The sequence below is a fragment of the Herpailurus yagouaroundi genome, unplaced genomic scaffold (assembly GCF_014898765.1).
Source record: "Herpailurus yagouaroundi ecotype Mexico unplaced genomic scaffold, PumYag 212, whole genome shotgun sequence".
Lineage (NCBI taxonomy): Eukaryota > Metazoa > Chordata > Mammalia > Carnivora > Felidae > Herpailurus > Herpailurus yagouaroundi.
The window spans coordinates 768,524-796,264 of record NW_024412443.1 but is presented as its reverse complement, the minus strand read 5'-3'; the positions used below and the strand labels follow the sequence as shown (position 1 = coordinate 796,264).

Sequence of the window (27,741 nt, the reverse complement as noted above, 5' to 3'; positions counted from 1 at the left end):
CTCACCTACTCCATTTGGAGCTGAGGGGCTTCTCTTTTTTTCTAAATAGATACTTTGAAAAATAAGCAAACACTATCTTCAAGAAGGGGTGTTTGACAGGTTTTGCTGTATTGCTTGTGCCCAGAGAAGGCTGACCCATCTTACATGGTAAGAGAAGTTTTAGGGGTGCCTGGGTGGCTCAGTCAGATAAGCGTCTGATTCTTGGTTTCGGCTCAGATCATGATCTCATAGTTCATGGGATCATGCCCTGTATTGGGCTCTGTGTTGACAGCACGGAGCTTGCTTGGGATTCTCTCTCTCTCTCTCTCTCTCTCTCTCTCCCCCTCACTCCTCTCCTACTTGCACTCTAAATAAATAAATAAATAAATAAATAAATGAATAAATAAGTTTTAGCTGAACATATGGCTGCCACTCTGTTTCCTTAGTCTCTCCTGAAATTTGGGGAACAAGAGCAAGTTCTTGTGAGTGGGAGATGAGGGAAGGTCTTATACACAGATTCTGGGTTTCATTCTAAAAAAAAAAAAAAAAAAAGGAGGCTTGTCTTCTTCTCTTTTCCTCCTTCCTGACTGGAGCCAGAGCACCATCTTTGGGAGCTGGGATTCACGTGTTGAAGATAGTAGGATGACAAATGAAAGACAGTCTCTGGTGGGTGCGGACATGCTGTAGTAGCCCAGAAACACCACTTGGATTTTTGAGCAGGTAAGAAATAGACCATCTTATTTAGGCCATGATCATGTTGGGTCTTTTTCCAACTGCCAGACTAATACCCTATCAGATAAAGGTCCTCTACTTTTAATACAGGTGTACAGTGCATCTCTGGAGACACACAGATCCTTGAGTACATGGCTTAGGCAATGGTCACAAGAATGTAAATCCCTTCTCCTTCCCTTAGAAAGAAAGAGCGATAGGAATAATAACAGAGAATGGGGATCAGTCAGAAGGTACCAGGCCCCTTTTCCTGGAGGGTCTCCCACAACAGTGCAACCAGCAGGCAAAAGGTCCAGGAAGGATGTGAGGTATACACTCTCAAAACACTAAAGAAAGTATCTGCTCCTTTGTCATTAAGCATTTCTGGGGTGAAGTGGCCTTTAAGAATTTCAGATGTCATGTGTGACCCTGGGAAAGCCTAGTCCCCTTAAGCACATTGGCCATGCTTCTCACAGAATCCACTAGGATTAGAGCCCTAGGAGTCTTAAACTCTGCTCCTCTCTGGGTCAAGGCTCCTAATGCACTCCTCAAAACCTCCCCATCATCCTGCCCTCTGAAATCCTCTCTGTCGCTGTCACAAGTTCATTCTTCCAGGCCTAGGGTGTGCCAGAAGCCCTGAAATTTCCCACAGAGTCACTGCCTTTATCCTTAGAGGAATTATAATTTGATTCTGCTGAATAGTTACTTTTTCCAGCAGACTGGTATGTCTGTGTGATCCAGTTCTGGCCAGAGAGCTGTAATCAGGCTGTTGCTGACTTCCAGGAACACTGCAACAAGAATCCACCTTTTGCTCTTCTTCTTTTCTCTTTCTTCCTGCCTAAAATGTAAGCATGATGGCCAGAGCTCCTGCAGTCAGAGTAACACCTAGGAGGGAAGCATCATGCTAAGGAGTGAGAGAGACAGAAGACACGGAAACTACCTTGCAGCCTTACACCACCTAGCTCTCACTTACATAAGGTACTGTGGTTAGACTTTTCTGCTGTAAGTAGCTAAATCAAGTTCAATATACTGTCTTATCATTTTAGAATAAAGAGCCAGATTTCAAATGAGCTGAAGGGACAGTGGAAGGGAGTAACAGCCTCAGGACCACCGAGGGCCCTTTGTCTCAACAGCTATGCCTGTATCACTCTGCTTCCTCCAGATGCATACAAAGGGGAACATAAGGTAGGATCAAAGATGAAACTGGGTAAAAGAGAGCACCAGAGATGGAGATTTCTCTAGGACTTGAACTGTTGCTTTCACACATATTAATCTTCACAATCAACCCAAAGGGAGGCACTACTGTCCTCACAGGAAGAGGCTCTGGCAGGACAGATGGCTGATCCAGAGTCCAACGTACAGGCAGTGAGCCAGAGCTGGGTCCAGCTTACATCCTTCACATGATAGGACCAAACCACCAAGCCACATCTTCCTGCCCCAAAACAAAAGATGTGGCACTCCTCTCCTCGCCTCTGCTCCAAGTATAAATTCTTTGTGACTTGCCCAGGTTGGACAGAGGGTAGATAGGAGGACAGATGGAGGTTCAAGGGCCCCATTGGAGGCAAACCACTGGTCTCTACAGAAATCTTGCCAGGAACCCTGAAATCCATCATTTATAAAGATAATTAAGAAAAAGGGGAAATTATTAAAATTATGGTGAAGGTAAATATTTGACATGGCTATGATATAATATATAGGGTATATATGTAAACTTAACTCATATAAAGCTAAATCAATATTTCTGTATTTCTATGGGTTTTATTGATCAATAAATGTTTTATTTATTTATTTATTTATTCACTTACTTATGCAAGAAAGAAACCTGGTATGTATAATGTATAAACAGAGGTGAGGGGGAATGTGGAAGTGTGAATGTTTTTATTATCTGCTTTCTGATTTTTCTGAAATGAACATGTATTGTTTTTGTAATTAAAAAAAAAGTAAACTATACCTTTCATTTTATTATTTTTTTTTACTTTTTTTTTTCAACGTTTATTTATTTTTGGGACAGAGAGAGACAGAGCATGAACGGGGGAGGGGCAGAGAGAGAGGGAGACACAGAATCGGAAACAGGCTCCAGGCTCTGAGCCATCAGCCCAGAGCCTGACGCAGGGCTCGAACTCACAGACCGCGAGATCGTGACCTGGCTGAAGTCGGACGCTTAACCAACTGCGCCACCCAGGCACCCCTATACCTTTCATTTTAAAAGGGCATTGTATCTGACATTAAATACAGACCCTTCCAACCCAGCCAGGGCCCCAGCCTCAGACCCTGCTCCCTCTCCTAAGTCCTCTACTGTGCCCTGGTCCCCATGTACCACCTCTAGCCTTTGCCCCTCAGCTCTGGCAGGATTCTGAACACACCTGCGTGGGTCAATTGAAAGCTCAGGGAGAGCATGGTCAGAGACCATCCATTTGTCCACACTGAAGGTGACTCACCCCACAAGTGATGACCCAGATGACCCAGGATGACCCAGGATGACCCAGAAAAGAGAGAAGGCTGTTAAAAGTAAACAATAGATCCCAAATGGAGTCAGTTGTGACACCAAAGAGGGCTTAATACCAAACCTAACTGCAGTTTCAATCTTCCCCATGAATGTAATCTTAACCAGTATGGAATTTCCTGATCAGCACTGATGAGGTAATCTAAATAATAAGATCCTTTTGTTCCCCAAAGTGAGGTGACTTTGCCCCCTCAATTTTTTTTTTTTTTTGGTTTATGACTTCCTTGTCCTGCCTTTAAAAACCTTCCCTTTCTATAGCCCTTTAAGAACTTTCTACTTGCTAGACAGGATGCTGCCTGATCATGAATCATTCAATAAGGCCAATTAGATCTTTATAATTTTCTTGAATATCTGTTATTTAACAAGAGCAAAGTCCAAGAGACTGATGGAGGGGAGACTCATGGAGAGAAGGCAGAAACAGCGGTTCTTGGTACCAGGAGCAGGAGGATGGCATGAAATGGAGGAAGGACTATGGGTCACAGGCAGAGGCAGAAGTGCCAAGGCTAAGGCCAGTGGTGGCCTGGCCCAAGCAGCAGCTGGGCCCACATGCACACCGCATCCCTGTAAGGCCTTCTGTAGGCAGCTGAGACCCCAGATGCCACTCGGGCAGACCCTCTACCTGCACAGCCTGCATTGTCCATACCAGTAGGTCACTGGCTGTTTCAGGGAGGGCCTACCTGGCAGGGGAGCTGCAGTGAGCTAGGTGAACTTTTTGGAATTACCTTTAAATCTCTGAACTCAAGGTTAATCCTGAAACATTTAATACATGGTACTTTTGTATTTGGTAACATCCCCAGGAAGATCATGGTTCTTTTTTTTTTTAAGTGTATTTATTTATTTTGAGAAAGAGAAAGTAGGAGTAGGGGAGGAGCAGAAAGAGGGAGAGAGAGAGAGAATCCCAAGCAGACTTTTCGAGGTCAGTGCAGAGCCGGATGTGAGGCTCAAACTCATGAACTGTGAGATCATGACCTAAGCCGAACTCAGACGCTTAACAAGCTGAGCCACCCAGGTGCTCCAGAATCATGGTTCTTAATGGATAGCAGCCCTGCACATATGAACCACACCTGAAGATGACCAGAAGAGGAACAGTACCAGGGATCCCTGAAAGTTCTCCTTGCTTCAGGAGAAACCTGAGAAATCAGTCTGTATCTTTAAGACTGGCATCTCCTCTGCAATCTCTCCCAGAGGGCTGCCACTGCTCATGCTACCAGCCCAGGCAGATTGTGTGCTGCTTGCCAGGACGTCCAGTACCATCCACCACTCTGGGGCCTGAGGGAGGAGGCCAGAGTACAAAGGAACCTGAGAAGACATTCTTGGAGGAAGGCAGTAAAGGATATAAAAGGAACAGTCTAGTATTAGGTGATAGTTAACAGCACAGGCCCCAGTCAAACCCACCACTCCATCCTGACCAGGTGGGTGATTTGGGGCAAGGGAATCTCTATGTGCCCATTTCGTCACCTCTAAAACAGGAGCAGTTCTTACCACCCACAATTGCTTTGAGGATTAAATGAGTTGATATTAATCACAGAGTGCTCAGAACAAGCCACCTGGTGAATAACTGTGTAATACATTTAGTGCTAAGAACATGGAGCTTGGCAGCCAATGTGTTGTGTCAGGCAGGATCCGGTGCTGCACTGGTCCTCTTTTCCTATCTGCAAATCACAGATAATGAGCATCTCCCTCCCAAAACAGAGTTAAGTAATCCATCTAGGAGCACATGGGAAGACAAAACTAGTTCTACAAACATCTGAAAGTTTAAAATGAATGTCTGACCCTGGTTCCCATAGCACACTCCACATTCCTAAGCCCAGGAAAAAGGAGGCCAGAGTTGCTTCCTTTGTGCCCAGGTGACCCCATTCACCCCACAGCTCACATGTGTAAAACTCCAGAATGGTATCTGTCAGCAAAGTCACCTACTCAGGGTTTTAAATCCACTAATGAATCATTAAAAAAAGTAAAAATAGTGAAGAACAGAAACTCTCAATGTATTACACATAAGTTTTAGGAAATGTTTATCAGTTACATTTATGTTGTAGGTGGCAGTAAAAGGCATTCTCACTGGGATCATGGTCAGGACTCTGAGTGCCACTGCCAGAGCTTACCTGGTATCAGCTCTGCATCCAGAGCTCAGGGCCAGGGCCAGGAGGATGCCCAGGAAATGCATGACCACCGGGGGGCACCCAGCACACAGCACCCACTCTGTCAGGGACTGCCAGGGTTCTCAGGCCAGGCTTTCAGGCTGACAGCAAGCTCAAGCCCACCAAAGGTTCACAGCCCAACTCCAGAGATTAGCAGCAAGGGAACTGTAGCCTCAGACCCTCTCCACCTCCATGCCTGGCCTTTCTTTCACACCCAACCCTCCCAGCTGTCATCTTCCGGTCATCTGCTTTCCTTCCTTTAGCTGATCCATTTCCTCTTGCCCAACCAGCCCTTTCCCTCAGTCCCTATTCTCCCTTCTTTTTCCTCCTTCCTTTTTCCCTTCCTTTTCCTCCTTCCTCTAGCCATCACCTCTCCACCCCCTCCTCCTGTGCTAGGACACAAACACATACACAGAGTTTTTCGGACAATTTAGCCTTTATTTTTGAAAATAATTCTGTAGCTTCAACTTTCTTCCATGAACCGAGGTCAGGCCAGAAGCAAAAACACACACATTGCTCTCCAACTTGCCATCCTCATCCTAATCTGAGCAGATAAGGATATGCCCCGGAGACAGCGGAGGGAGGCAGGAGCCATCCTGTCTTGGCTGTTCTACCTCACCCTGGGAAGGCCACCGGAAACCACAACCTTTAGGGAGGAGCCTGTGCACCAAACCCCAGGGGAAAAGGGACACAAGGAGCTAATCTCTCTTCCACAAAGCCAGCATGAAACCTCCTAGAGCAAAAGGGAAGGGATCAATTTTTAGAAAGGTCAGGATCCAGGAACAGAGTCTGTTTCTTTGAGGCAGGATGAGGGAGGTATGTCCCAGCACACCAAGGCTTTCCCCCTACCACCTTTCCCCCAACTTCTGCAGACAAACTGAGGAGACGTCTTGCTTTCCCCCTTCAACTTCTCATCTTAGAATCACAAATTGTTAAGCTGCAAGGAAAGAAGAGCAGAAAGGAGGTCAGGGATAAGGAGAAGAGTAGAAGAGAAATAAGAGTAGGTGGCAGTAAACCCTGAAAGCCTAACAGCTCCACCCAGACTCTGATGATGAAACCCCTTTGGTTAGTTTCATTTTGGCCACAGATAAGTCCCCTTTTCAAATAACCCAGCAACCCCTCAAATTGGGGGAAGGTAGGGGTGGGGAGCAGGTATAGGAGGTGAGCTCACACCCTGGCTGGAAGAGCCGGGACAGGGGAAAGAGAGCTGGTCAAGAGAACTAAAGTTGCTCACCTCTCCGCAGATGCTCTAGGAGAAAACCTGGAACATGGAAGTCTATGGCTCCAACATGCCCAAGTCTCTCCCCTACCACACAGTGGTTTCTTGCTTAATACTGCTCAACAGATCCCAGGAAGTTTCCCCTGATGTAACCCCCCCCCTTGAGAATGGGAGAATAACCCTCACCTTATCCTCTGTGCTTCTGAATGCCACTCGAAAAAAGAAGAAAAAAAGAAAAAAAAAGATAAATGTACCCAAGAGAGACACACAGAGAGGGCGATGCAGCCCAAGGACACGGTCCCATCTCATCCCATGATATGGCAAGGAAGGAGCCCAGGAGGAACAGACAGGCACCGCTAATTCCAGCTAGGATCATAGCCATCCCAGGTCTGTGGGGGAGCCAGGTGGACACGGCGGCCCCGGAATAGGAAGCTGACAATGCCCCGGTAGCCGGCCCTGGGAACACCAGACTTGAGGTCATCCATGACGCCCAGGGCTTTGGCAAAGGCCTTGAAGCTGTCCCTGCCTGTGTACTGCACCCGCACCTCCCCCAGCTCGTTCTGCTCACTGGTCCTCACTTTCTCCACCTGCAGCAGGGGAGCCCCATAGACACGGGCAAGGAAATCTCGGTCATAGGTCTCCTGCCGCAGATATGAGAGATCCAGCTGGGTGAAGGGCACGAAGTGCTGGTTCAGCTTGATGAACTTGAGGTGCTGGTCAAAGAACTGCCCGTGGCTTACACCCTTGCGGCCAAAGGTCATCGTTCTGGAGATTTCAGGTCGCACACAGGCCCGGCCCTGCCGCTGCTCAGGCCTGCGCATCCAATCATCCCAGAAGGCCCTGGGCCACTTGGGCTCCAGCTCAGCCCAGAGCTCAGCCAACAGCAGCCAGCCCAGGCCAGGAAAGAAGTCTGTGCGGTAGAGCAGCTCTGGCTTGCTGGAGTCCACCATCTGCTCCTTGCCATTGTCATTCCAGGCAGACACACACCAAAGGGAGGGGTCGGCCTTCAGCAGCGGGTAGGTGGCCTGGAAGTACTCGAAGAAGTCTGGCGCCACCTCCAGGTCATCCTCCACCACCACAGCTGCTGAGAACTTGAACCTATGGAAGACCTGGCCCAGTGCCCAGCGGTAGTGCCGTGCAATCTTATAGTAGCCCTGGAACTTGCGGTGGTCTGGGGGCACCGCAATGTTGCTCAGGTCCGGCTGCCGGATATGCGTGACAGCACTGCCATAGGAGGCGATGACCTGGGCTGTCTCCTCGTGCCCGCAGTCCTGGCTGACGATTATGGGGAAGTGCTCAGCCGAGGGCCGGTAGTGCAGCAGCTTGTCCAGGCAGCGCCGGACAGTGCTGCGGTCACAGGCAATGACCAAGATGGGGATCACAGCTGGTGGTGAGGACACAGGCACACGCGGTGGGACGGGTGGGGCAGCAGTGGGCACCCTCCACCTCTGGCTCCACCGAGCATGATGCTCCCTGATCTGCTGCAGCAGCCCCCTCTGCCTTTCCAATTCCACCTGCGCGTCCTCGGCCAGGCGGATCACCTCGCGGGTGAGGCTGGCGGGATCATCATCCAGAGAACTGTCAGAGGGCAGCCTGCCAGGCGCTGGGCGTGTCCAGAAGAAAAGCAGCAGCAGGGCATTCCAGGCCACAAAGAGGATGGCGCCCCACAGCACAAGCCCTGCAGACTGCTTCTTCAGCATCCTGGCCCCCGAGGGGGTGGCAGGCAAGGGTGGGGCTCAAGGCTGCCCTTGGCTTGCCTAGTTCACTTCCACAGCTCTAGGGATGCTTTCTCTGGACCTCAGGATTAGGAAGCAGCCATGCACCTGAGAAGACAGAGAAAACCAATCTTCATCACAAAAGCATGGGGCTGTCCTAGGGGGAGGAATGCAGGATGGGAGAGGAGGGAGCCCAGGAGGTGGACTCCAGAGCTCTCTTAGAAAAGAACAGCCCATCTCCTAATCTGGGATGAATGGGGCAGGACAACATACTCTCCTCACTCCAAAAGGAGTCCATGTGTCCTCAGAAAAGCAATGTGGTTTGAAGGGAAAGTAGAAAGTGATGTTGTAAAGGAGGAAGCAAGGGAACCCCACTTTCCCTTCCATACCTGACAGATTTCATTTCCATCTTCCATCCAGAGTTTAGGGGCAGGGGTGGGGGGGGAGACCATCTGACTCTCATTCCTCAAATCAAACTGCTCAAAGATTATTGATTTAAAAACTCTAATATCACACCTCTGGGTTAAAATCAACACCCTACCTAAAAAGGAAGCACTAGAGACATTTCTACAAAGGTCAGGGGCAAACTAAGCTGCCCACCATGTATATGACTAACATTCTGCTAGAGGGATCAGCCAATGTGAATGGGCTACAGAAGAAAAAAGCAGAAGTGGAAAAAGAAACATGACTATCTCTATTTATTGATACTGTAAGAATATGCCTGGAAAACTGTACAGAATTAATGATAAAACCACCCCAAACAACTGAAGAACTGAGCAAAGTAGCAGGATATAAACATTAACATGCAAAAATAGGCTTCAGATAAACAAAAAGTAACTCGTTAGAAGAAACAATGGATGAGAAAATCTTATTTACCCTAGCCATGAAAATGATAAATTAAGAATAAACTTAAGAAATATTCAAAACCTACATGAACAAGATGATAGGTCCTGAAAGACACAAGAGGACTTAAAATCCCTTCTTCTTAGTTATGACACCTCAACATCATCAAAATCTGAATAAAAATCAATTTTCTGGGAGCTAGACAAAATGACACTAAAGTTCATGTAAAAAAAAACACATACAAGATCTAGAAAACTTATGAAAATGAGGCGTGAAAGAGGGACTAGCCCTACCAGCCATTAAAATACTACATATTACACAGCTTCTATAATTAAAACTATGTGAAAAATAAACTCAAAATGGATAAATGACCTGAATGTGAGACAGGAAACCATCAAAACCCTAGAGGAGAAAACAGGAAAAGACCTCTCTGACCTCAGCCGTACCATCCCCAAAGGCAAGAAAATTAAAAGCAAAAATGAACTGTTGGGACCTCATGAAGATAAAAACCTTCTGCACAACAAAGGAAACAATCAACAAAACTAAAAGGCAACCAACGGAATGGGAAAAGATATTTGCAAACGACATATCGGACAAAGGGCTAGTATCCAAAATCTATAAAGAGCTCACCAAACTCCACACCCGAAAAGCAAATAACCCAGTGAAGAAATGGGCAGAAAACATGAATAGACACTTCTCTAAAGAAGACATTCGGAAAGCCAACAGGCACATGAAAAGATGCTCAACGTCGCTCCTCATCAGGGAAATACAAATCAAAACCACACTCAGCTATCACCTCACGCCAGTCAGAGTGGCCAAAATGAACAAATCAGGAGACTATAGATGCTGGCAAGGATGTGGAGAAACGGGAACCCTCTTGCACTGTTGGTGGGAATGCAAACTGGTGTAGCCGCTCTGGAAAACAGTGTGGAGGTTCCTCAAAAAATTAAAAATAGACCTACCCTATGACCCAGCAGTAGCACTGCTAGGAATTTACCCGAGGGATACAGGAGTACTGATGCATAGGGGCACTTGTACCCCAATGTTTATAGCAGCACTCTCAACAATAGCCAAATTATGGAAAGAGCCTAAATGTTCATCAACTGATAGATAAAGAAACTGTGGTTTATATACACAATGGAGTACTATGTGGCAATGAGAAAGAATGAAATATGGCCCTTTGTAGCAACGTGGACGGAACTGGACAGTGTGATGCTCAGTGAAATAAGCCATACAGAGAAAGAGAGATACCATATGTTTTCACTCTTATGTGGATCCTGAGAAACTTAACAGGAACCCATGGGGGAGGGGAAGGAAAAAAAAAAAAAAAAAAGAGAGAGAGGTTAGAGTGGGAGAGAGCCAAAGCATAAGAGACTCTTAAAAACTGAGAACAGGGGCGCCTGGGTGGCTCAGTCGGTTAAGCGGCCGACTTGGGCTCAGGTCATGATCTCACAGTCTGTGAGTTCGAGCCCTGCGTCGGGCTCTGTGCTGCCAGCTCAGAGCCTGGAGCCTGTTTCGGATTCTGTGTCTCCCTCTCTCTGACCCTCCCCCATTCATGCTCTGTCTCTCTCTGTCTCAAAAATAAATAAACGTTAAAAAAAAAAAACAACTGAGGGCTGATGGGGGGTGGGAGGAAGGGGAGGGTGGGTGATGGGGTATTGAAGAGGACATCTTTTGGGATCAGCACTGGGTGTTGTATGGAAACCAATTTGACAATAAATTTCATATATTTAAAAATAAATAAATAAATAAAACTATGTGATACTAGTAGGTTAATAGGTTATCCAAAGGAATACAATTTAAATTACAGAAATAGACCCCAAAACATGTAGAAACCTAATATATGATACAGGTGATATTTAAAATTACTAGGGCAAAAAAATATCTTATTAAGAGTGTTATAACAACTATATAGCTATTTGGAAAAATAAAATTACATCTGTGCAAAAGAATAACTTCCAAGTGGATTAGAGATCTAAATATAAAAAATATAACTATACAAGTGCTAGAAGAAAATACGGGTCAATTCCTCTATAACCTGGGTAGGGAGAAAGGCTTTCTAAGTATGATTCAAAATCTAGATGCAGTAATAAATAAAACATTTTTGCATGATAAAAACACCATTAGCCAAGTCAAAAGACAAACTGGGGAAGAATATTTGCAATATACACACAAATATACAAATATACAAACAAAAAGCCAATACCCTAAGAGACAAAGAACTTTTACACTGAGGAGGTAAAAAGCCAAAACTCTGTCTTTAGACAAGGGCAACTCACAAAAAGATACTGAAATGGTCCTTACACATATGAAAAGATATTCAAGCTCACTTATAACAGAAAAATGCAAATTAAACTATATTAAGAATTTCTCACCTATCAGACACAAAAATTCAAACCCTTGTCCTTTTATTAAGACTGTTAACTGAAAGACACAAGTTCTTAATTTTAATGATAATCAGTTATCAGGGGTTTTTATCTTTTATGGATCATGCCATTGGCATTGTATCTAAGAAATCTTTGCCCAAATCACAAATATCTTTCCTTGTTTTCTTTTTTAGGTTTTATAGTTTTAGGTTTTACATTTAGGTTCATTTTGAGTTAATTTTTGTATATAGTATGAGGTATGGAACTAATGTCCTTTCAGAACATTCTGGCAGTTTGTTAAAATGCTAAACAGAAGATAACCATACCACCAAGTCCACTCTTAGATATATAGTCAAGAGAAATAAAAACATATGTCCATACAAAAATTATCTGGAATGTTTATGCAGCTTTATTCATAATCGCCAAAAACTGGGAGAAACCCAAAGACACATCAACAGAAGAATATGGATAAACAAATTGTGGTTTACCTGCAAAATGGAATAATATATAGTAATAAAAAGGAATAAACTACTGATACACACAACACATGGATTAATCTCAAAATAACTGTGATATGTGAATGGCCAAAAAAGAGCACATATACTGATTCCACTTATATAAATCTCCAGAAAATATAAAATAATCTCTAGTAGCAAAAAGCCGATCGATGGTTGCCTAGGCATGGAGACAATGAGGACAGTGAGCTGAGGGATCACAAAGGAACAAGAGGAAACTTTGCGGGTATGGATGCAATTTATTCTATGTCAATTATACCTCAATAAAACTTTCTCTTTAAAAAAAAAAAGGCAGGGGCGCCTGGGTGGCGCAGTCGGTTAAGCGTCCGACTTCAGCCAGGTCACGATCTCGCGGTCCGGGAGTTCGAGCCCCGCGTCAGACTCTGGGCTGATGGCTCAGAGCCTGGAACCTGTTTCCGATTCTGTGTCTCCCTCTCTCTCTGCCCCTCCCCCGTTCATGCTCTCTCTCTGTCCCAAAAAAAATAAATAAACGTTGAAAAAAAAAATTAAAAAAGAAAAAGGCAATATTGGGTTAAATGACAAAATTGGAATATAGACAATTAAAGTATCAGTGTTGATCAACTGAGAGCCATACTGTGGTTATGGAAAATAATATCCCAATTCTTAGGTAAATTAGACTGAAGTAATTAGGAGAGCCAAAAAAGCAACTTCTCAAATGGTTCAGAACACAAATATCATGGAGAGAGAGAGAGAGACAGAGAGAGAGAGAGAGATCAAATGCATCAAAATGCTAATAGGTGAATCTGAGTAAAGGGATTAAAAGTGCCCTTATACCATTTTAATTATTGCACCTTTTTTGTAAGTTTGAATTTATTTCCAAATAAAGTTTCTTAAAATCGATATGGGGACATGGCCCAAAGTTCTGACTAGCTTTGTCCAATATAGCCCAAGTTAGGCACATCAGTAGTGGCAACTAAAACAATCCCTTTGTCCTGAACTCCCTAATCATTCAATGACATGCATCACACACCTGCTGTCTGCCAGGCTCTGGGAAGGGACTGGGACACACATCTTACAAGAAAAAGGCATGGTCCTACCAACTCTCTCTCTCTATCAGAACCCACTATTTGGAAGAATCTACCACACCCTCCAATTCCCAGGTAGCTGCCATAACAATCCACACAACTCTGCCCCTGGCCTTCCCACTTCTGGTCTATACCCTTCACATCCTAAAGCTTCAGGTATGTTCCCTCTTGTGCCCTGCTGCTCTGCCAGCTACCCCTTGCCTCACAGCCACCAAAAAATCTGGGCTTCTCTGCTAGTTACCCTTTGCCTCACAGCCACCAAAATCTCGGATTCCAGATCTCATCTCTGTACTTCTGGGCTCTTGAGCAGGCAGATCCAGTGTTAAAGGACCAAAGTATTGATCCTGAAGGGTCTCTAAAGGAACCTAGATTCTGTCTCCCTTCTGGGGGGACTACCCCAGTCCCTGCCAGCACCACCACCACATGTTGTCCTCTGAGAAACCATCTACCCCACAACTCCATAGCACCAGTCTCCTCAGAAAACTCAGGTCCATTTCCGTTTTACTGTATCATTAAATTCCCATGTTGTCAGTGCTCATATACAAATCAAGGTTTCCTAGAAGAAGAGACAACAGATTTCCAGTTTCTTCCTTGCTGCCACAATGTGGTCCATGTTGGAACTTTCCCTCCAATCTTACGGCCAGGATTCCCTATCCCCCAAATAGGGAGGTATTTCTCCTGCCGCCTAACTGACTGGGCAGGAAAAGTCTTTAGATAAAGGGATGGAGGAAAGAAAAGAGACTGAATTCTGTCATCTGAAATGTTACCTCAAGGCTGGAGGAGCAGAACCATCTCTGACTTATCCATGAGCCACCTCAGACCAGCAAGCTCTCAGACTGGTGGCAAAACCCCAAGGGACACCATCCTCACAACCCTGCAGATGACAAGTAAAAGCCTTCACTCTTCTCCAGACATTGGGAATTAGGTGGCCCACATCCACTTCCAGAGGCCTCTGCTCACCTATCCTTCTAAGCCATGCAGATCAAAGCAATTTTCTCAGTCCCTCAGAGGACTGGATTCTTAGCAAATCTGTAAACATTAAGAGTGGCTGGATAGCCCACAGGAAACCACTGTTCCAGTCCAGTCCAGGCCTCTACCTTAGCCCTCAGGACTTAGTTCGCCAGACTATGACCATTTTTTCTAAATTGTAAAACAGAACTTGTTCCTCTTTCCATAAGAGAACACAATACCCCTATTCCCAGGCTCCACTGCTTCTCTACACAAACCTACCCAGAGTCCCAGAGCAGTTTCCTACTGCTTCTCCACATACTCTCCAGGACAGGATCCTCTGCTCTATATGGAAGTTAATGAATGGTGTGTGCATACACAAGCACATGCACTCCCCAGCAGCTGGCTGTGACTGAGGGGTGATAAAGCACCAAGGGCCAGCCCAGCCTGTAGCCAGCAAGCCCACACACTCATCCAGAAAGTGCTGCTCTCAGTCCTACCATCAGGAGTAACAAGGGCAAGCCAAACAGCTCAGGGCAATGTGTGGTACCACCCCATGTTTTTTCACATCTCTAAAACTCAATCTTCTCACCTCTAATATGGAAATAATAATAATAATAAGATAGAAATCAATCACTGGGTTGCCGTAAGGATTGGGTGAGATAATCTGCATCAAGTATTTAGAACAGTGCCCAGTTGTGATATAAATGCTAACCACTTATTCCTCTGTTCCCTCTCTAGCTGGCTGGCTCTCTTTGCTCCACTGTACTACATCCTTCTGGGCTACAAACACATAAGCGCCTCAGGGCCTTTGCACGTACCTGTATGACTGGTCTGATCTTCCCTCTCTCCTTCACTTGGTGTACTCTGACTCATGTCTCTGCCAGGGAAGGTATCAGACAATATGAAGTCTATCTCCCCTTCACAAACACTGACATCAGTGCAATCTCTTGCTCAAGATCTATAAAGTTCCCTCAGCTACAAGCTATTCAGGATGGGACCAGCTCCCCCACTGCAGCCAAGCAGCTGTGCTAGGATCTTGGACCATCAAGAGATTTGCCGATGACCTAAAAAGTGACTTCTGTGTGGATGTCACTCACCCACAATTCCTTAACTGCCATTCCCAAGCCCAAAAAGCACCAAAAAATTGAGTTTTCTACACTCATTTGGCAGTAAAACCTTTGGTGAAATCTGATGTGATCTGATGTAAGACTATTTATAGCTTTTATTTATCTCATTTAGTGAGACTATTTATACATTTTGCCACAGAAACCAAAATGTTGGATTATGGTGTGCTGTTCCACATTTTATACTAGATCATAAACGTACTAGATCATCTTTTTAAAATCCAAAAAAATCCTGAATTCTGAAACATATCCAGACCAAGCATTTTAGAATTATGAAAATGTAAGAGACAGCTACTCATTCACTGCCATAGTTCCATTTCAAGCCCACAAACCTTTAAATTGAACCCTCTTTCCTTATGAAATACTGTTTTAAGCCTGAACTCTTGATACAGTTTCTGAGATAGTTTACCTATCGCTAATCTCACGTCCCTCTAAGCAACCTTCCCAAAAGCAACAGAGCATCCTTCTTAAAGTGCACACCTCGTCACAACACTAACCTGCCTTAAAAACCATCAGAAGCTACCACTGCCCACAGAATAAAACTCAAATTCATTATGACACACAAGGCCTTCACAGAAAATTAACTCAAACATCGTTTTTTCAACCTCACCTCCAATCCCTAACCCTATGAACCCCACACTCTGGCTTCAGCAAGCTACTTACTTCCCCCAAAGAATACACTTGTATGAACAGTCTTTGCTCCAGCTGTTCTTCATCTTGAGACATTACCTATGGCCCCAGTGCAAGCACTCAACACATCCATAACATCCCAGGCAGAGCCAGCCAGGCCTTCCCACGACTACACTCACACCACACTCTCCCCACACCTCCTGTTTCTCCCCTCCACACTGTAACAAAATCTGTGGTTGTGCTTACATGCCTCTCACCTTACTCCTTAGGAAAAAGTCTCTGTGACCTCTATGCCTATTACAACTCTTGGCACATGTATGAAGTTCAAGTGGCTAGATGGGGGACTGCTTGCATTATTAGCTAGATCAGCGAGAAAGAAGACCAAACCAGCAGCACAAGACTGAAGGATTACATTTTCCAAAGATGATCACCACATACCCCATCCCACATGCTTTTCTTACAAAGATGTAATGCCATTCCTCCCACTAGAGGTGGGGGAGATGGGGTCTATGTTCCCTCTCTTTGATCTGTGACTATGGAGGAAGTAACCATACATGATTTGCAAAACTAGTCCATGAAAGGCAATAGTTTCCACCTGTTGCTCCTGAGATGCCTGCTGTTTGAATGCAGCCACAATGGTTAGAGGAAGCCCAAGCCACATGGACAGGACACCTATAGGTATTCCAGCTCACAACCCAAACTAAGGTTCTAGTAGACAGCAAGCATCTGAAAGGTTTGATCCCAGCCCTGGCCACATCTGACTTCAACTGCATAAAAGACCATGACCAAGAACCACATAGCTAAGATAGGAATAAAATGATTCTGTTGTTTTAAGCCTTAATATTTTGATGTGATACAAAAAGTATCTGAAATAATGAGTAAAAGAGAATCTAAGAAGCTTTGATAAGCACAGCCAAGTGTTCTTCCTGTCCTCTGTGCTCACGCCCCAAGTCCAAGTTGAGGCCTGCCTCAACTCATATTCCTTTTCTTATTAGAAGCTATTGTTGAATAAAAACATTTAATGGCTTAAATCAATAGCAATCATTTATTCTCTCTCATAGTTCCAACAGGTCAGGAATTTGGACAGTGAAGCACAGAGGAGATGACCTGTCTCTACTCCATGATGTCTGGGACCTCAGCTGGAAGATTCAAAAAGCTGGGGCCTGGCTTAAAGGCTTATTCTGTCACATGTCTGCAGGTTGATGTTAGCATGGTTAACTGAAGTGCTGGCTGCAACACATCCACGCGGCCTCTTCACATGGCCTGGGTTTCCTCTGAACTCGATGGCTGGGTTCCAAAGATGAGTGTTCCAAGAAAGAGAGTAAACCAGGTGAGACTATATCCTTTTCATGATCCAGCCTTGGATCACTTCTGCCTAGTCATAGGTCAGAGGAATCATGACTGCCTCCCCATACTCAAAGGGAAAAAACCACAGATCCCACCACTGGTGGGTGAGAACAAAGTCCAATTGTAACAACAAGTGGAATGGGATATTGATGGGGTGACTATTTTGGGACAAAACAATCTGCCACACCTTCCTTTTCTAAAATAGAACAATAGTCCTTTTAACCCTGACCCAAGTTCCTGAGGTTCTGTTATTAATGACATTTGCCTGCAAGGCACAGAAATCAAAATTAGTTTTGATTTGCTAGAATTTTTACACTCTTTAACCAAGTGACACAGCTGATCCACACTACCAGGTACAAAGACATCTGCACTGTGGTGCAAGATGAGTGAGCATTTTGGGTGTATAAAACCCTCAGCCAAAACCCTCAGGAGGCTATAAGCAGATCCCACCAATCCCTATGGGTCTCAATTTCTTCCTCTGAAGGACTGCCTAGAAACTGTGAGATTCCTAACACTCTGATTCCATGGTATTACCTCTGTAGCTAGTCCTCCATCTCTGGCAAAAATATTTCTTAAACAGCAGAACACCAGACAGTCAACTTCTCTTTGTGAGCAATAATGGAGAAGTCATACTTAGATTAAAAAAAGTATGCAAGTTGAAGGAATGTTGACAGGCTTTCCCTTCTATCTTTATCTTGCTTAGTATGTTAAAAAGCACTGCCTAAAAAACCCAAAGGATAGAATACACCACAGATAATGGAGACCAAACTGAATTTCATTATGAGCCCTCTGCTAGACTCCTGCATCATGTATAAGGCTCCATAATTTCACAAGAAATGAAAAGAAGTCAGAGAAGATACATTAAGTAATTCAAGAACTTACAGAATAAGACCTAGGAGGAAGGGATGCGGGTTATTCATCCTGAAAAAGAAAACGCTAAAAGAAGTATGATGTTGGTGTAGCAAAAAGCATGATGGCCTGGGAAACCAGGTAACCTTGGGCAGGTCACTTGACCCACTTGTTCCTTGGTTCCCATAATTTGAACAGGGATAGAGTTGATTTGGCTCTTCTCCACGTTCCCTGGTTTCTAATGATGAAAAGGACAGCAACAATCTCCTCAATGTCCCAAACAGGAAATTAGTTTAACCTGTCACATAGGCCATTGAGGTTAAACATAACTACAATACTAACTCTGAGAGAAGGACACAGAAGCAGGAATCCAGGAGAGCGCAATGGTCTCCAATAATGGGGTCAGACAGGGGTGATTCACAATGAGAGGCAGACTCGGGATGTAAGCATCTAAGAGAAAAGGCTCCGTGGTCTGAAAACTATTACAAACGACAGAAAATAAAGCTGCATCTCTCATTCGGGGACGACCTAAAGCAAAGAGTAATTAAACAGGCCACAGGATCAAGGGTTAACCAAGGTGGAGCCTCACCCTGGGGCTCACTGTTCAGTACAAACACAGATCAGCTGGCCACACAGCCCCTCTGCTCCACAGTTTATAAGATTCGGGGGGGGGAGGGGGGAAGGCCTGCACGTCTCAGGAGGCCCCAACTCCACACACGTGAGCTAACAGGAGGAAAAAGTTTTCTTTCCAGTTTACGTATTTTCACATTGTGTCAATTCTTCCTGGAGGCTGAAGAGAAAGAACCCTAGTGGAAGGGACGCTGGGTGGGGATTGGGGAAAGGCCACCTCCCATTGCCGCTCCCCAAACCCTCTGCAGCAATCCCACCCCCTCTGGCCGTGCACCCACGTACGCCCTAAGGCCGAGTTTCACAACCGCTTCCCTCCCGGTGGAGCCTGCCCGCCCTCCCTCCAACAGCTGGAGGCCCGGATTCCGAGAGCGGAACGCGGAGTTCGACTTCCCGGCTAGAGAGGGGTGCGCGACCGAAACCCGGGGCGGGCCGGGCCAAGTCCTCTCTGAGGCTCCCGGGCACCAGGGCTGTCGGGGGACACGAAGTGCTCGGAGAGGAGCAGCTTCTCAAGCCGGGACCTGAACTCCTGGAGCGCCCTCTCCACTCCCGCGGGGCCTCCTTCAGTTGGACCTCCATGCCCTCCCTGGGACAAGCCTCAGAGCGGACAGACGCCGACGTTTCAGGCCCCTACTCACCAGGTCCTCCCAACTTCCCGGCCCTGAACCTGGACCGCCCCGGGGCGCGGGGAACAATCCCGGTGCCCCGGCGCGTTCCAGGCGCTCGCGCGGGTGCCGGCGCCGGCGCCTTCCTCCGGGCCGGCCCTTCCTACACGAACCGGACCCGCCCGCCGGGCGAGCAACGTGGCCCTTCCCCGGTAAGGGCGGAACGGGGAGGGCCGAGGGGCGGGACCGGCTGCCCTCACTCGCCAGGGGCCCCTTTTTCCCGGGCCCGCCTCCTCCCTCCGCCCGACTCTTAGCAATCACCCTGGATTTCCTCAGAACTTGATGGCTGAGCATCCCAAGTTTTCGGAGGTTCTGAACTTCAGGAGGCGCTGTGTTGGCATCTGTTACCACAGGGACCTTCCCTTCTCCCAATCGCAATCCCACGGGTCCCCACTCACACCTTCGGACCCCTCCAGTGGAGACATCTGGAGTCTTCCCCTTCGCAGCCCCAGAGCTTGGAGCCTCATGGAATTGAAGGGGAAATCCCTGGCTGAGATAAGGCCAGGCAGCCGGGAGGGTGCATTCACCAAATCCAAGGCCAAGCGTCTGGGGCCAGCTCTCAGCAACCTGCTCAACGCTAGCTTCCGGGAAGGAGGAGTTGGGGGCAATAGGTCACAGGGTGGAGGGCTATGAGAACAAAAACCAGGGTGCCAAAAAGGAAGCCAGAGAGGAAACACCTGCTGCCAAAAGCAGAAGAGGGCCAGCTGTTGTTTCTTTTCTTTTTTTCTTTTCTAAATACTTCCATTTTGTTGTTTTTTTCCTTTCGAGGTGGGGAATGAGAGCTGTTAGTTCTAAGTACAAGAGCAGAGACAGACTTGTCCCTGGGGTAAGAACCATCAGACCTAAGGAGTAAAGGACTTAATCACAGGATTTTGTGGTAGCCCTGTGAAAGGGGGTGAGGGAGCACCCTGGAAGAGCCTTGATGTCTGTATCTGACCCTGGGAAGTGAGGGTGGAGAACTTAGAACTACTGGCTACTCAAGCACATGACTTTTCTGAAAAGGACTGAGTCCAGGGCCAGCCCTACCATGTGACCAGGACACACTCTGCAGGCAACAGGCCCTCCCCCCAACCACTTCCCTCCTGTGTTCCAGAGCACATAGCAGGCAGAAACTTAGCAGTGTGTAGTTACTGACTGATTTTGCTAACTTGTTTCTACATGAAACCAGGAATTACCAGGGTTCTAGAGAAACAAAAAGGCAGGGCATGCCCAAAAGGCACCCCATGCCTGGGGCTGAGGAAATAAACCAACTGCACAGAGGCCTCCTCATGAAGGACCCTCCTAGAAGCTCTGAAGAGTATACATTAATCATTCTATTCTTCAGATCAGGAGTGTGAATATCAAGGGTAAGTGACAACCAGCTGACAGTTGCAAGACCTAGTGAGGAGCATGGCCATGTTTTAAACCCAGGCATCCCTGCCTCCATAGCTGGCACTCATTCCTTCCTATCATGCTCCCTTGCTCTGAGATGGCTGTGTGTCCAACAACACAAGTGCACAGTGGGGCAGGAGGGAAGTCCTGGTAGAAGCAATTGGAGACTAGCCTGAAGGAGCAAAGTGAGAAAAGAGCTGACACCTCAGAGGCTGGACATGCGTGCATATACACGCGCGCGCACACGTGTGTGTGTGTGTGTGTGTGTGTGTGTGTGTGTGTGTGTGTCTAAGGTTTCCAGCTGAGCTGATTTCATGGACCATGGTAGGAAATGCAAGCCCACGCTCATGTGCCAGCCAGCAGCCATGGTCTCTGCACTTCTGCCCTCTCTTTGTTTTCCTCATGAAGGGAGTTGGGGGATATGGAAGGCCTACACACTCACACTCCATGTCAAAGTAAGAAGGAAAAGGATAATTCCTAAAACTGTAGAAAGTTGGGAAACACTGGTTTGCAGATCCAAGATATCAGGAGCTAAAATCACCCTCCAGGACAAAGGACACAGTAGGATGCTGAAAGGTAGGGCAGACCAACCAGCCCACGAGATGTCACATTCCCACCTCTAACAATAATCCTTCTCTATGTAAGGCAGTTCAATGGGGAAAAGAATGGGGGACTGTTTGTGCACCATAACTCACACCCAATGACTACTGTCCTTTGTTGAAATTCCAAGGCTCACAAGAAGATCTTAGGGTAGAAATTCCCCAACTGCAAAAGAACTGTCCCAAGCAGAAAGAGCCTGGTTAGTGAATTGGGATGGGCTGAATTCTTGGATGGAAACAAGAGAAAACATTTGGTATGAGAGGCAAGAAGCCAGGGTGGTAAGTGCCAAGTTGACCTGGGAAAAAAGGCCCAGGCTTTTGATGGAAATTTCATGAGGAGGTACTATGGACGAGATAAAGGGCAGAAATAAGGAGATAGGTGCCTGGATTCTGGGAATGAAACTGGGATCCGAATATCTGAAAATGGAAGAAATCTGAAGATCTGGTCACAAGATAAGAGAAAATTAGAAGGGAAAATACTGTATCCTGCCCACCCCTACTACCTCCAAAAGAGGACTGGAGAGATAAAGAGAAGGAAGTGAAAATTATTCCAACTTCCCTCCCAGAAACTATACCTAAAATATCCTGAAACTTTTTACAATTTGGAAAGAATTCATGCTCTGAACTTAAGACAGATCTTTGCTGGAAACCATCACAAGAAGTAAAATCAAAGTTTTAAATCAGTGTTGTGTCTGTTTTTCCCTCTCCCCTTCTCACAACATTCCCACTCCCCATGGAGACCTAGAAACACAGCTCATCAAGATCAATGACCAGTCAGCAATGTCTGTGAAATGGAACTTTTGGTTAGCTCTATGCAATTCCTTTTGGAAGACAGAATGGTATAAATAAATTCAGTTAAGACACACACACAACTTTTAGTTAAGTCTATCATTAAGTCTTAAGGTCCTGGCTAAGTGGCCTGAGCATCCTGGTAACCCTATGAGAAGGCCAATGGCTGTCTCATGACAGGATCAGGCAGAGCACAGGACTAGTGCTTTCAGTGGAAATGACGGGAGAGGAATTCTGGCTCAGTCTAGGGAGGAAATATGTCTTATCAGAGAGGCTGTCTGAAAGGGCACTGAATTCCCCTCCCTGAAGGTTTACAGCAGAATCCAGATGGCCCTTGACAGGTCAGATGCTGTAAAAGCAGCACAGAACTGGGCAGGGGATTACAGGGTCTGCCTCTCCACACTTAGGCAAACCCTTTGTGCTCAGGACTTCTGCAGCTTCCCCTTACATACCAAACTGGGGGAATAATCCCTGCTCTCTCTTCCCCACAACAATGTGGTGATGGAAAACTGACACAATAGCCTGGACATTTCACATAACATCACTACAAACACAGCACAACTCTGTGGTACTTTAAGTGTTTCGAAGCACAGGCCTTTCAGGTAAGAAGAGGGCTGCAGACGCATCCTGGGGCCACATACCCCTTGCAAAGACTGGCATCAGGAATTTGCTGGGCCAAGTTGAAGGAGGTGACATGCCACCCTGAAATCCAGACCTTCTAAAGTAGAAGCTCGGCCTGAAAGGGGCTGCCCCAGAGAAGGAACAGCTCACTACTGGGGGAAGGCAGGCAAGAAAGAAAGGACAGGAAAAAAGAAACTAACTCATAAATACAGGATTTTCAGCTTGCAAATGAACCTAGTTATTGCCTCTAGCCCCCAATGAATGTGAGGTTCAGGTGGTTACACAGCCAGTAAGAGGCAAAGAGATGCTAGAAGCCAAGCTTCCTCCCCCACAACCAGGCCATTATACCCCACTATCTATCAAAATTCCCAACACATCTCCTTTCTGTTTGTTGTCGCTGTGAAAAGCAGGTATCTGGCATAGAAAAACTGGAGTTCAAGATAGGAAAGGGAAGGAGGTAAGAAGGTAGTTATGAACAGGTTTGCTTTAAGTGGGAACGGAGCCTGCAAAAATATAAAGGGCTAAGAGATAACCGTCTGAAAAAACTGTCATCTAAACGAACAGGAGAGGGGCACCTGAGTGGCTCAATCAGTTAAGTGGCCACTCTTGTTCACCACTCAGGTCATGATCTCACAGTTCATGGGATTGAACCCTACATCAGGGTTCCATGCTGACAGTGTAGAGCCTGCTTGGGATTCTCTTTCTCCCTCTCTCTCTGTCCCTCCCCTGCTGATGCTCTCTCTCTCACACACACAATAAATAAACTTTAAAGAAAATAATAAAGTGGGAAACAACACCTTCTTTAAAAAAAAAAAGAGCAAGACAGAATACCAGGATATGGCAAAGGAAGAAAAGGCCAGTACTTACTCCAAGAAATGGAGCTCAGTCTCCTAAATACACACTTGGCCCTTAGACTTATCTTTCCTCCATCCCTCTTTAATCTGCTACCTCAAAGAGGCACACTTGTCCTAAGTGTGGAGAACCCTGAGGGCCAGAATCCCTCAATCACCTTTGCCACTTGATGATTCAGGTATTGTTTAAGAGCAACAGGATGAGACAAATTCAGGGTAGGCTTTTAATTGAGGACATCCAAGGCTTTTACCAGTACACTAATTCAATAAAAGAGCAGAATTCCTAATTCAGAGGCTTTTTTGTATATAACAATTATGCAAGCATTATCAAGCAATGTCAATGGTACTATTTCATAAGTACATGGCCCTGGATACTTTCCAAAATTTATCATTTCGTTTGCTCCCTGTAACAACCTGTGAGGGACCTGTAAAGTTACTTATCTCCATCTTGCAGGTGAACAGAACACTGGCAGAGCTTAAACCAACATATCTAGGGTTGCACACTAAGAAAGCAAGAGCTAGAACAAAAATCCAACTGATCTCAAACCTGTGTTCTGTCCCTGTTATCTGCATGAGATTTCATGGTCTAAACACCTTATAGGGGGAGAAGGAAGAAAGACAACTTAGGAAGTTATCTAGACCATTTTCTACCCTCCCCCTCAAAGGTAATTCTATTCAATTAGTTCCCCAAAACACAGCAGCCTGCTTCTGCCTGGGTAATCCGTTCTAGTCTTATTTAGCCCTAAATGTGTTGGCTCAGTATTCAAAAGACTCTTATAGATAATCTAACCAAGCCTCTCTTCAGAAGCTGAAATTATTTTCATGTTCTCCTGGGCCTAACTTCACAATTGCCATTGCCTACAACCCCTTACAAGATACTCCTTCTGCCTGGGTAAAGAGAGGCTGGGAACAGCCTCTCTAAGAGAGTGAAAGAGAGGTGAAGCTTCCTCTGTACCCATCAGAGTAAGGGTTCTCATCAGGCACTTCATAAATGGCAGCATCCCCAGACTTGCCCCACTCAACATTTTCTGCACAAAAGCAGTAAGACACCAAGTGGGAAGTGAGACAAGAACCTTACCTTTCTTCTCTTCTCTCAGCTGCTCCCCTGGAGATCATCAAACCCCCTTCCAGTACTCCATTTCAAAAACTTCAAATCCCAAATCAGATACACCGAAGTGCAGCTTCTCTCCTGTTATCCAGGTCCAAAGTCCATGGCTGAGTGGACTCTGAGGGGGAGGAGTCTGGGGGGGGAAGGGGTATGTCCAGGCCCCTCCCCCCCCAATGCAGGGTTCAGTGTCCCTCCCAGGGGTCTGTTACATTCCTTCATTCAGCTGGCTTATTAAGCTCAGAGTCTGGTGTTGGGCAGATCCCAGGTTCTATCCCATCTCTTGCTCAGGGAAGGGAAGTCATCCACTGTGAGGACTGGCCTTTCTGTCTTCTGCTGGGGTTCATGAGAAGAAACAGGCCATAGAACCAGCATGGCCAGAAGGCTGATTTCAGTGTTAACCTGTGGAATATTTAAACATTGTGACACTCTCTAATCTATTATATGCCCAAATGGATTCCTAAGACTTCTTAACTATTCTTTTACTCTGCTCTATCATCAAAATACCAAAAGCACTAACAATGCATGTAGATGGTCTTCTAAGAAATATAGAAAAGAACATCCTCCTCCCATCTCCTTCTTGTCTTGTTATTACCATACACTAATCTCCTACATCTCCCAAGCTTCTTAGAGTGTTCAGTGTTTTCATCGTCCAGCTCTCCCTGAATGAACTAAATCCATTCCAGACCTAGATGCTGGCACCTTCCCCATGCATTCTTTGCTCTTTTCCCTTCACCCTCGCCTCCCCTCTGCATCCAAAACTGTGCCAGGGATGGAATTCCCAATCTCAGTCAAACTCCTTCCCGAGGCCACTGAAAGCACTCTGCTGGAACAGAGGCCTGAGTCCTGCCAGCAATAGCTGCACAGTGTTCTAATTTTGCAGTCCGGAAGCCCACCCGCGTCGCCCCCTCTCTTCTAAGTTTATTCTAAACACACACACATGCGCGCTCACTCACACTCACACACACACACACACACACACACACACACACACACACACACACCGGTCGCCCCCTCCCTTCTAAATTTATTACTAAACACACACACACACACACACACACACCCTTCCTTCCTGTAGGGGCGTGGCGTTCACATGAACCCCCCCGCCCCCAAAATTTAACTCCTCCCACCCTCCTCCTCGGAACCCAGTGCTCCGCATTCAATGAGGAAGGGAGTGACACAGCGACCCTCTCTAGACTCTGACACCCACCTCTCTGCCGCCCGGACGACCCTCGCCCATTCTGCGCTAAGTTGTTACCTGGATCCCTCCCGCCCGGTCTTAGCAGGAAGCCTCGGCCCTCCCGAGAGCAGAGTCCAGGCCCCAGGTTAGGTCCCGAAAGCTGGCCCAGGCCCCACCCCCTCGACCCCCGGCGGCCAGGCCCTCCCCTCGCGCTCCTTTCCCCCCCCTCCCACCATCCGCCGCAGCCACTTCCGCCCGTCCTCCGGAAGTGAGCGAGAGGCAACTGCCACCTCCCCACATCCCGCCTTGTTCTTCCACCACACCCCCCTCTTGCTCCCGCCTATCACCACCGCCACCACGGGAGCGCGGGATGTTGGTCTGCAGGGTTTGAAGCTGTTCTGCAGTCACTGTGAATAGGACTGGAGACGAGGTGTGAGCAGGACCGAGTCCGGAAGAGAACAGAGATGGGGGCCAAAGTAGCTGCCCTACAAGAAGGGGCGGGGCAGAGAGTCCGGCGAAGGGATGGGGCGCACGTCACTTCGAGCTTTGTGGTAAGAAGAGCGCATGCGTCACGACGCCTCGGCCTGTCGCGAGAGTAGAAGCCGGTGGGCCTGGCGGGGTAGGACTTGGGCAGGAAGGGGGTGGGGCAGCTTGGCCCTGGTGCCCTCCTGAGGTCGCCTAGCCACAGCCTGCTTGACCTATGTGCTGGCAAAGGCCAACGCAGCGCCCCTCTCCGGTCGTCCGTCCTCCCGGTGAGAAACAATTGAGGAAGCACTGAAGCCAGTATTAACCGTTCCAGTGCTGACAGCTCTGTGGCAGTACCAAAGAAGTTTTATTTTGTTCATCGCTTACTTATCCTCGCTACTTCTCTCGCCTAGGTAGGATCTTTCATTGCGTCAAGGGAAAGAAAAGGGTAAGAATACTCTAAAATGAGTGCCCCGCGCCTTCACTACACCCTCCACGCACAGTGTGCGAAGCACTTTACATGGTTTACCACCCCTTGCACAGCAGACAGGTCAGCCTGAGGTTGCACGACTTAGGATGTGGTAGAGACTGGACTCCCAGGCTGTAACACTACCCAGTACTGCCGCTATCACGTTCCACCGGAGACCTCTCCCCGAAGAAACATTTCCACTCCTGCGATGGACTGCCAAGTTCCAAAATTGCCCTGGTAGCTTCTTTTCTAAATATATTGACCTGACTTGCTCTTGAGTTCAACTTAAATCCAAGAGTAATTTTTGGAGTTCATATGTCATCCCCTTAATGACATGTTCTAGAATCTTGCCAGGACTATGAACGAATTGGCAGCCTGTTTCCCCCTCATTTTTGAAAACACTAACATAAGCTTCAGTCTTCTGGCATATCTTATGAGATGCTATGTTTTATAAGAAGGAATATATATATATATTTGGTCTTTATTTCATTCCTGGCTCAAAGTTCCTAAAACCCTTGGAATTTCCTAAGTGGTAAGAGCACTAGAAGCATCTTTTGTTCTAATATTTGGCCCACTGACCGTGGTCCTGACACAGGGCTTGTGAAACTTGAAATTTCCTGGGTGATGGGAAAGTCCTTTGTTCAAAAGAAGCCACTCTGGATGGGCTCCTAGACAGCTCCTAGATGAGGGTTGGTTACTAGAGAGACAAGACATGATTTTGTGGAGATGGAAAAAGGGCTGAAAATGGGGTTCATGATTGATCACGCGTAAGTGATGAAACTTCCATAGAACTCCCAATAGTCAGATTCCAAGAGCTTCCAGGTTGGTAAACACATCCATGTACTGGGAGACTGATGCACCCCAACTCCACTGGACAGAAGCTCCTGTAATTGGCACCCTCCCACACCCCACCCCATATATCTCTTCATCTGGATGTTCATCTGCATCCTTCATTATATTGGTGAATGTAAATAAGTGTTTTCCTGAGTTTTGTAAGCTGCTCTAGCAAGTAATTGAATCCAAGGGGAAGAGATCCTGGGAACCTCCGATTTGTAGCTAAGACAGA

At 46.5% G+C, this 27,741-nt stretch overlaps 1 protein-coding gene across 9 annotated transcripts; it reads right to left on the bottom strand.

Annotated features, from left to right (window-relative positions):
• Positions 1-5,745: 5,745 nt before the first annotated feature.
• Positions 5,746-26,258, bottom strand: MGAT1 (alpha-1,3-mannosyl-glycoprotein 2-beta-N-acetylglucosaminyltransferase). Of its 9 annotated transcripts, none has more exons than XR_005784397.1 (4): positions 25,820-25,931; positions 24,535-24,963; positions 6,734-8,370; positions 5,746-6,265 (listed from the first exon to the last, which is right to left on the bottom strand). XR_005784397.1 is itself a non-coding variant. In XM_040454372.1 (4 exons), exon 4 carries the CDS (start codon positions 8,245-8,247, stop codon positions 6,904-6,906), a length of 1,344 nt encoding a protein of 447 aa, XP_040310306.1. In that variant the 5' UTR covers positions 8,248-8,370; positions 13,800-13,906; positions 24,535-24,963; positions 25,820-25,931; the 3' UTR covers positions 5,746-6,903. The 9 variants fall into 9 exon arrangements, 8 of the variants coding, with proteins under 8 accessions (XP_040310306.1, XP_040310303.1, XP_040310304.1 ...); XM_040454372.1 differs by adding an exon at positions 13,800-13,906 and having other exon boundaries at positions 5,746-8,370; XM_040454369.1 differs by lacking the exon at positions 25,820-25,931 and adding an exon at positions 26,089-26,258 and having other exon boundaries at positions 5,746-8,370.
• Between the last annotated feature and the right edge of the window lie 1,483 nt (positions 26,259-27,741).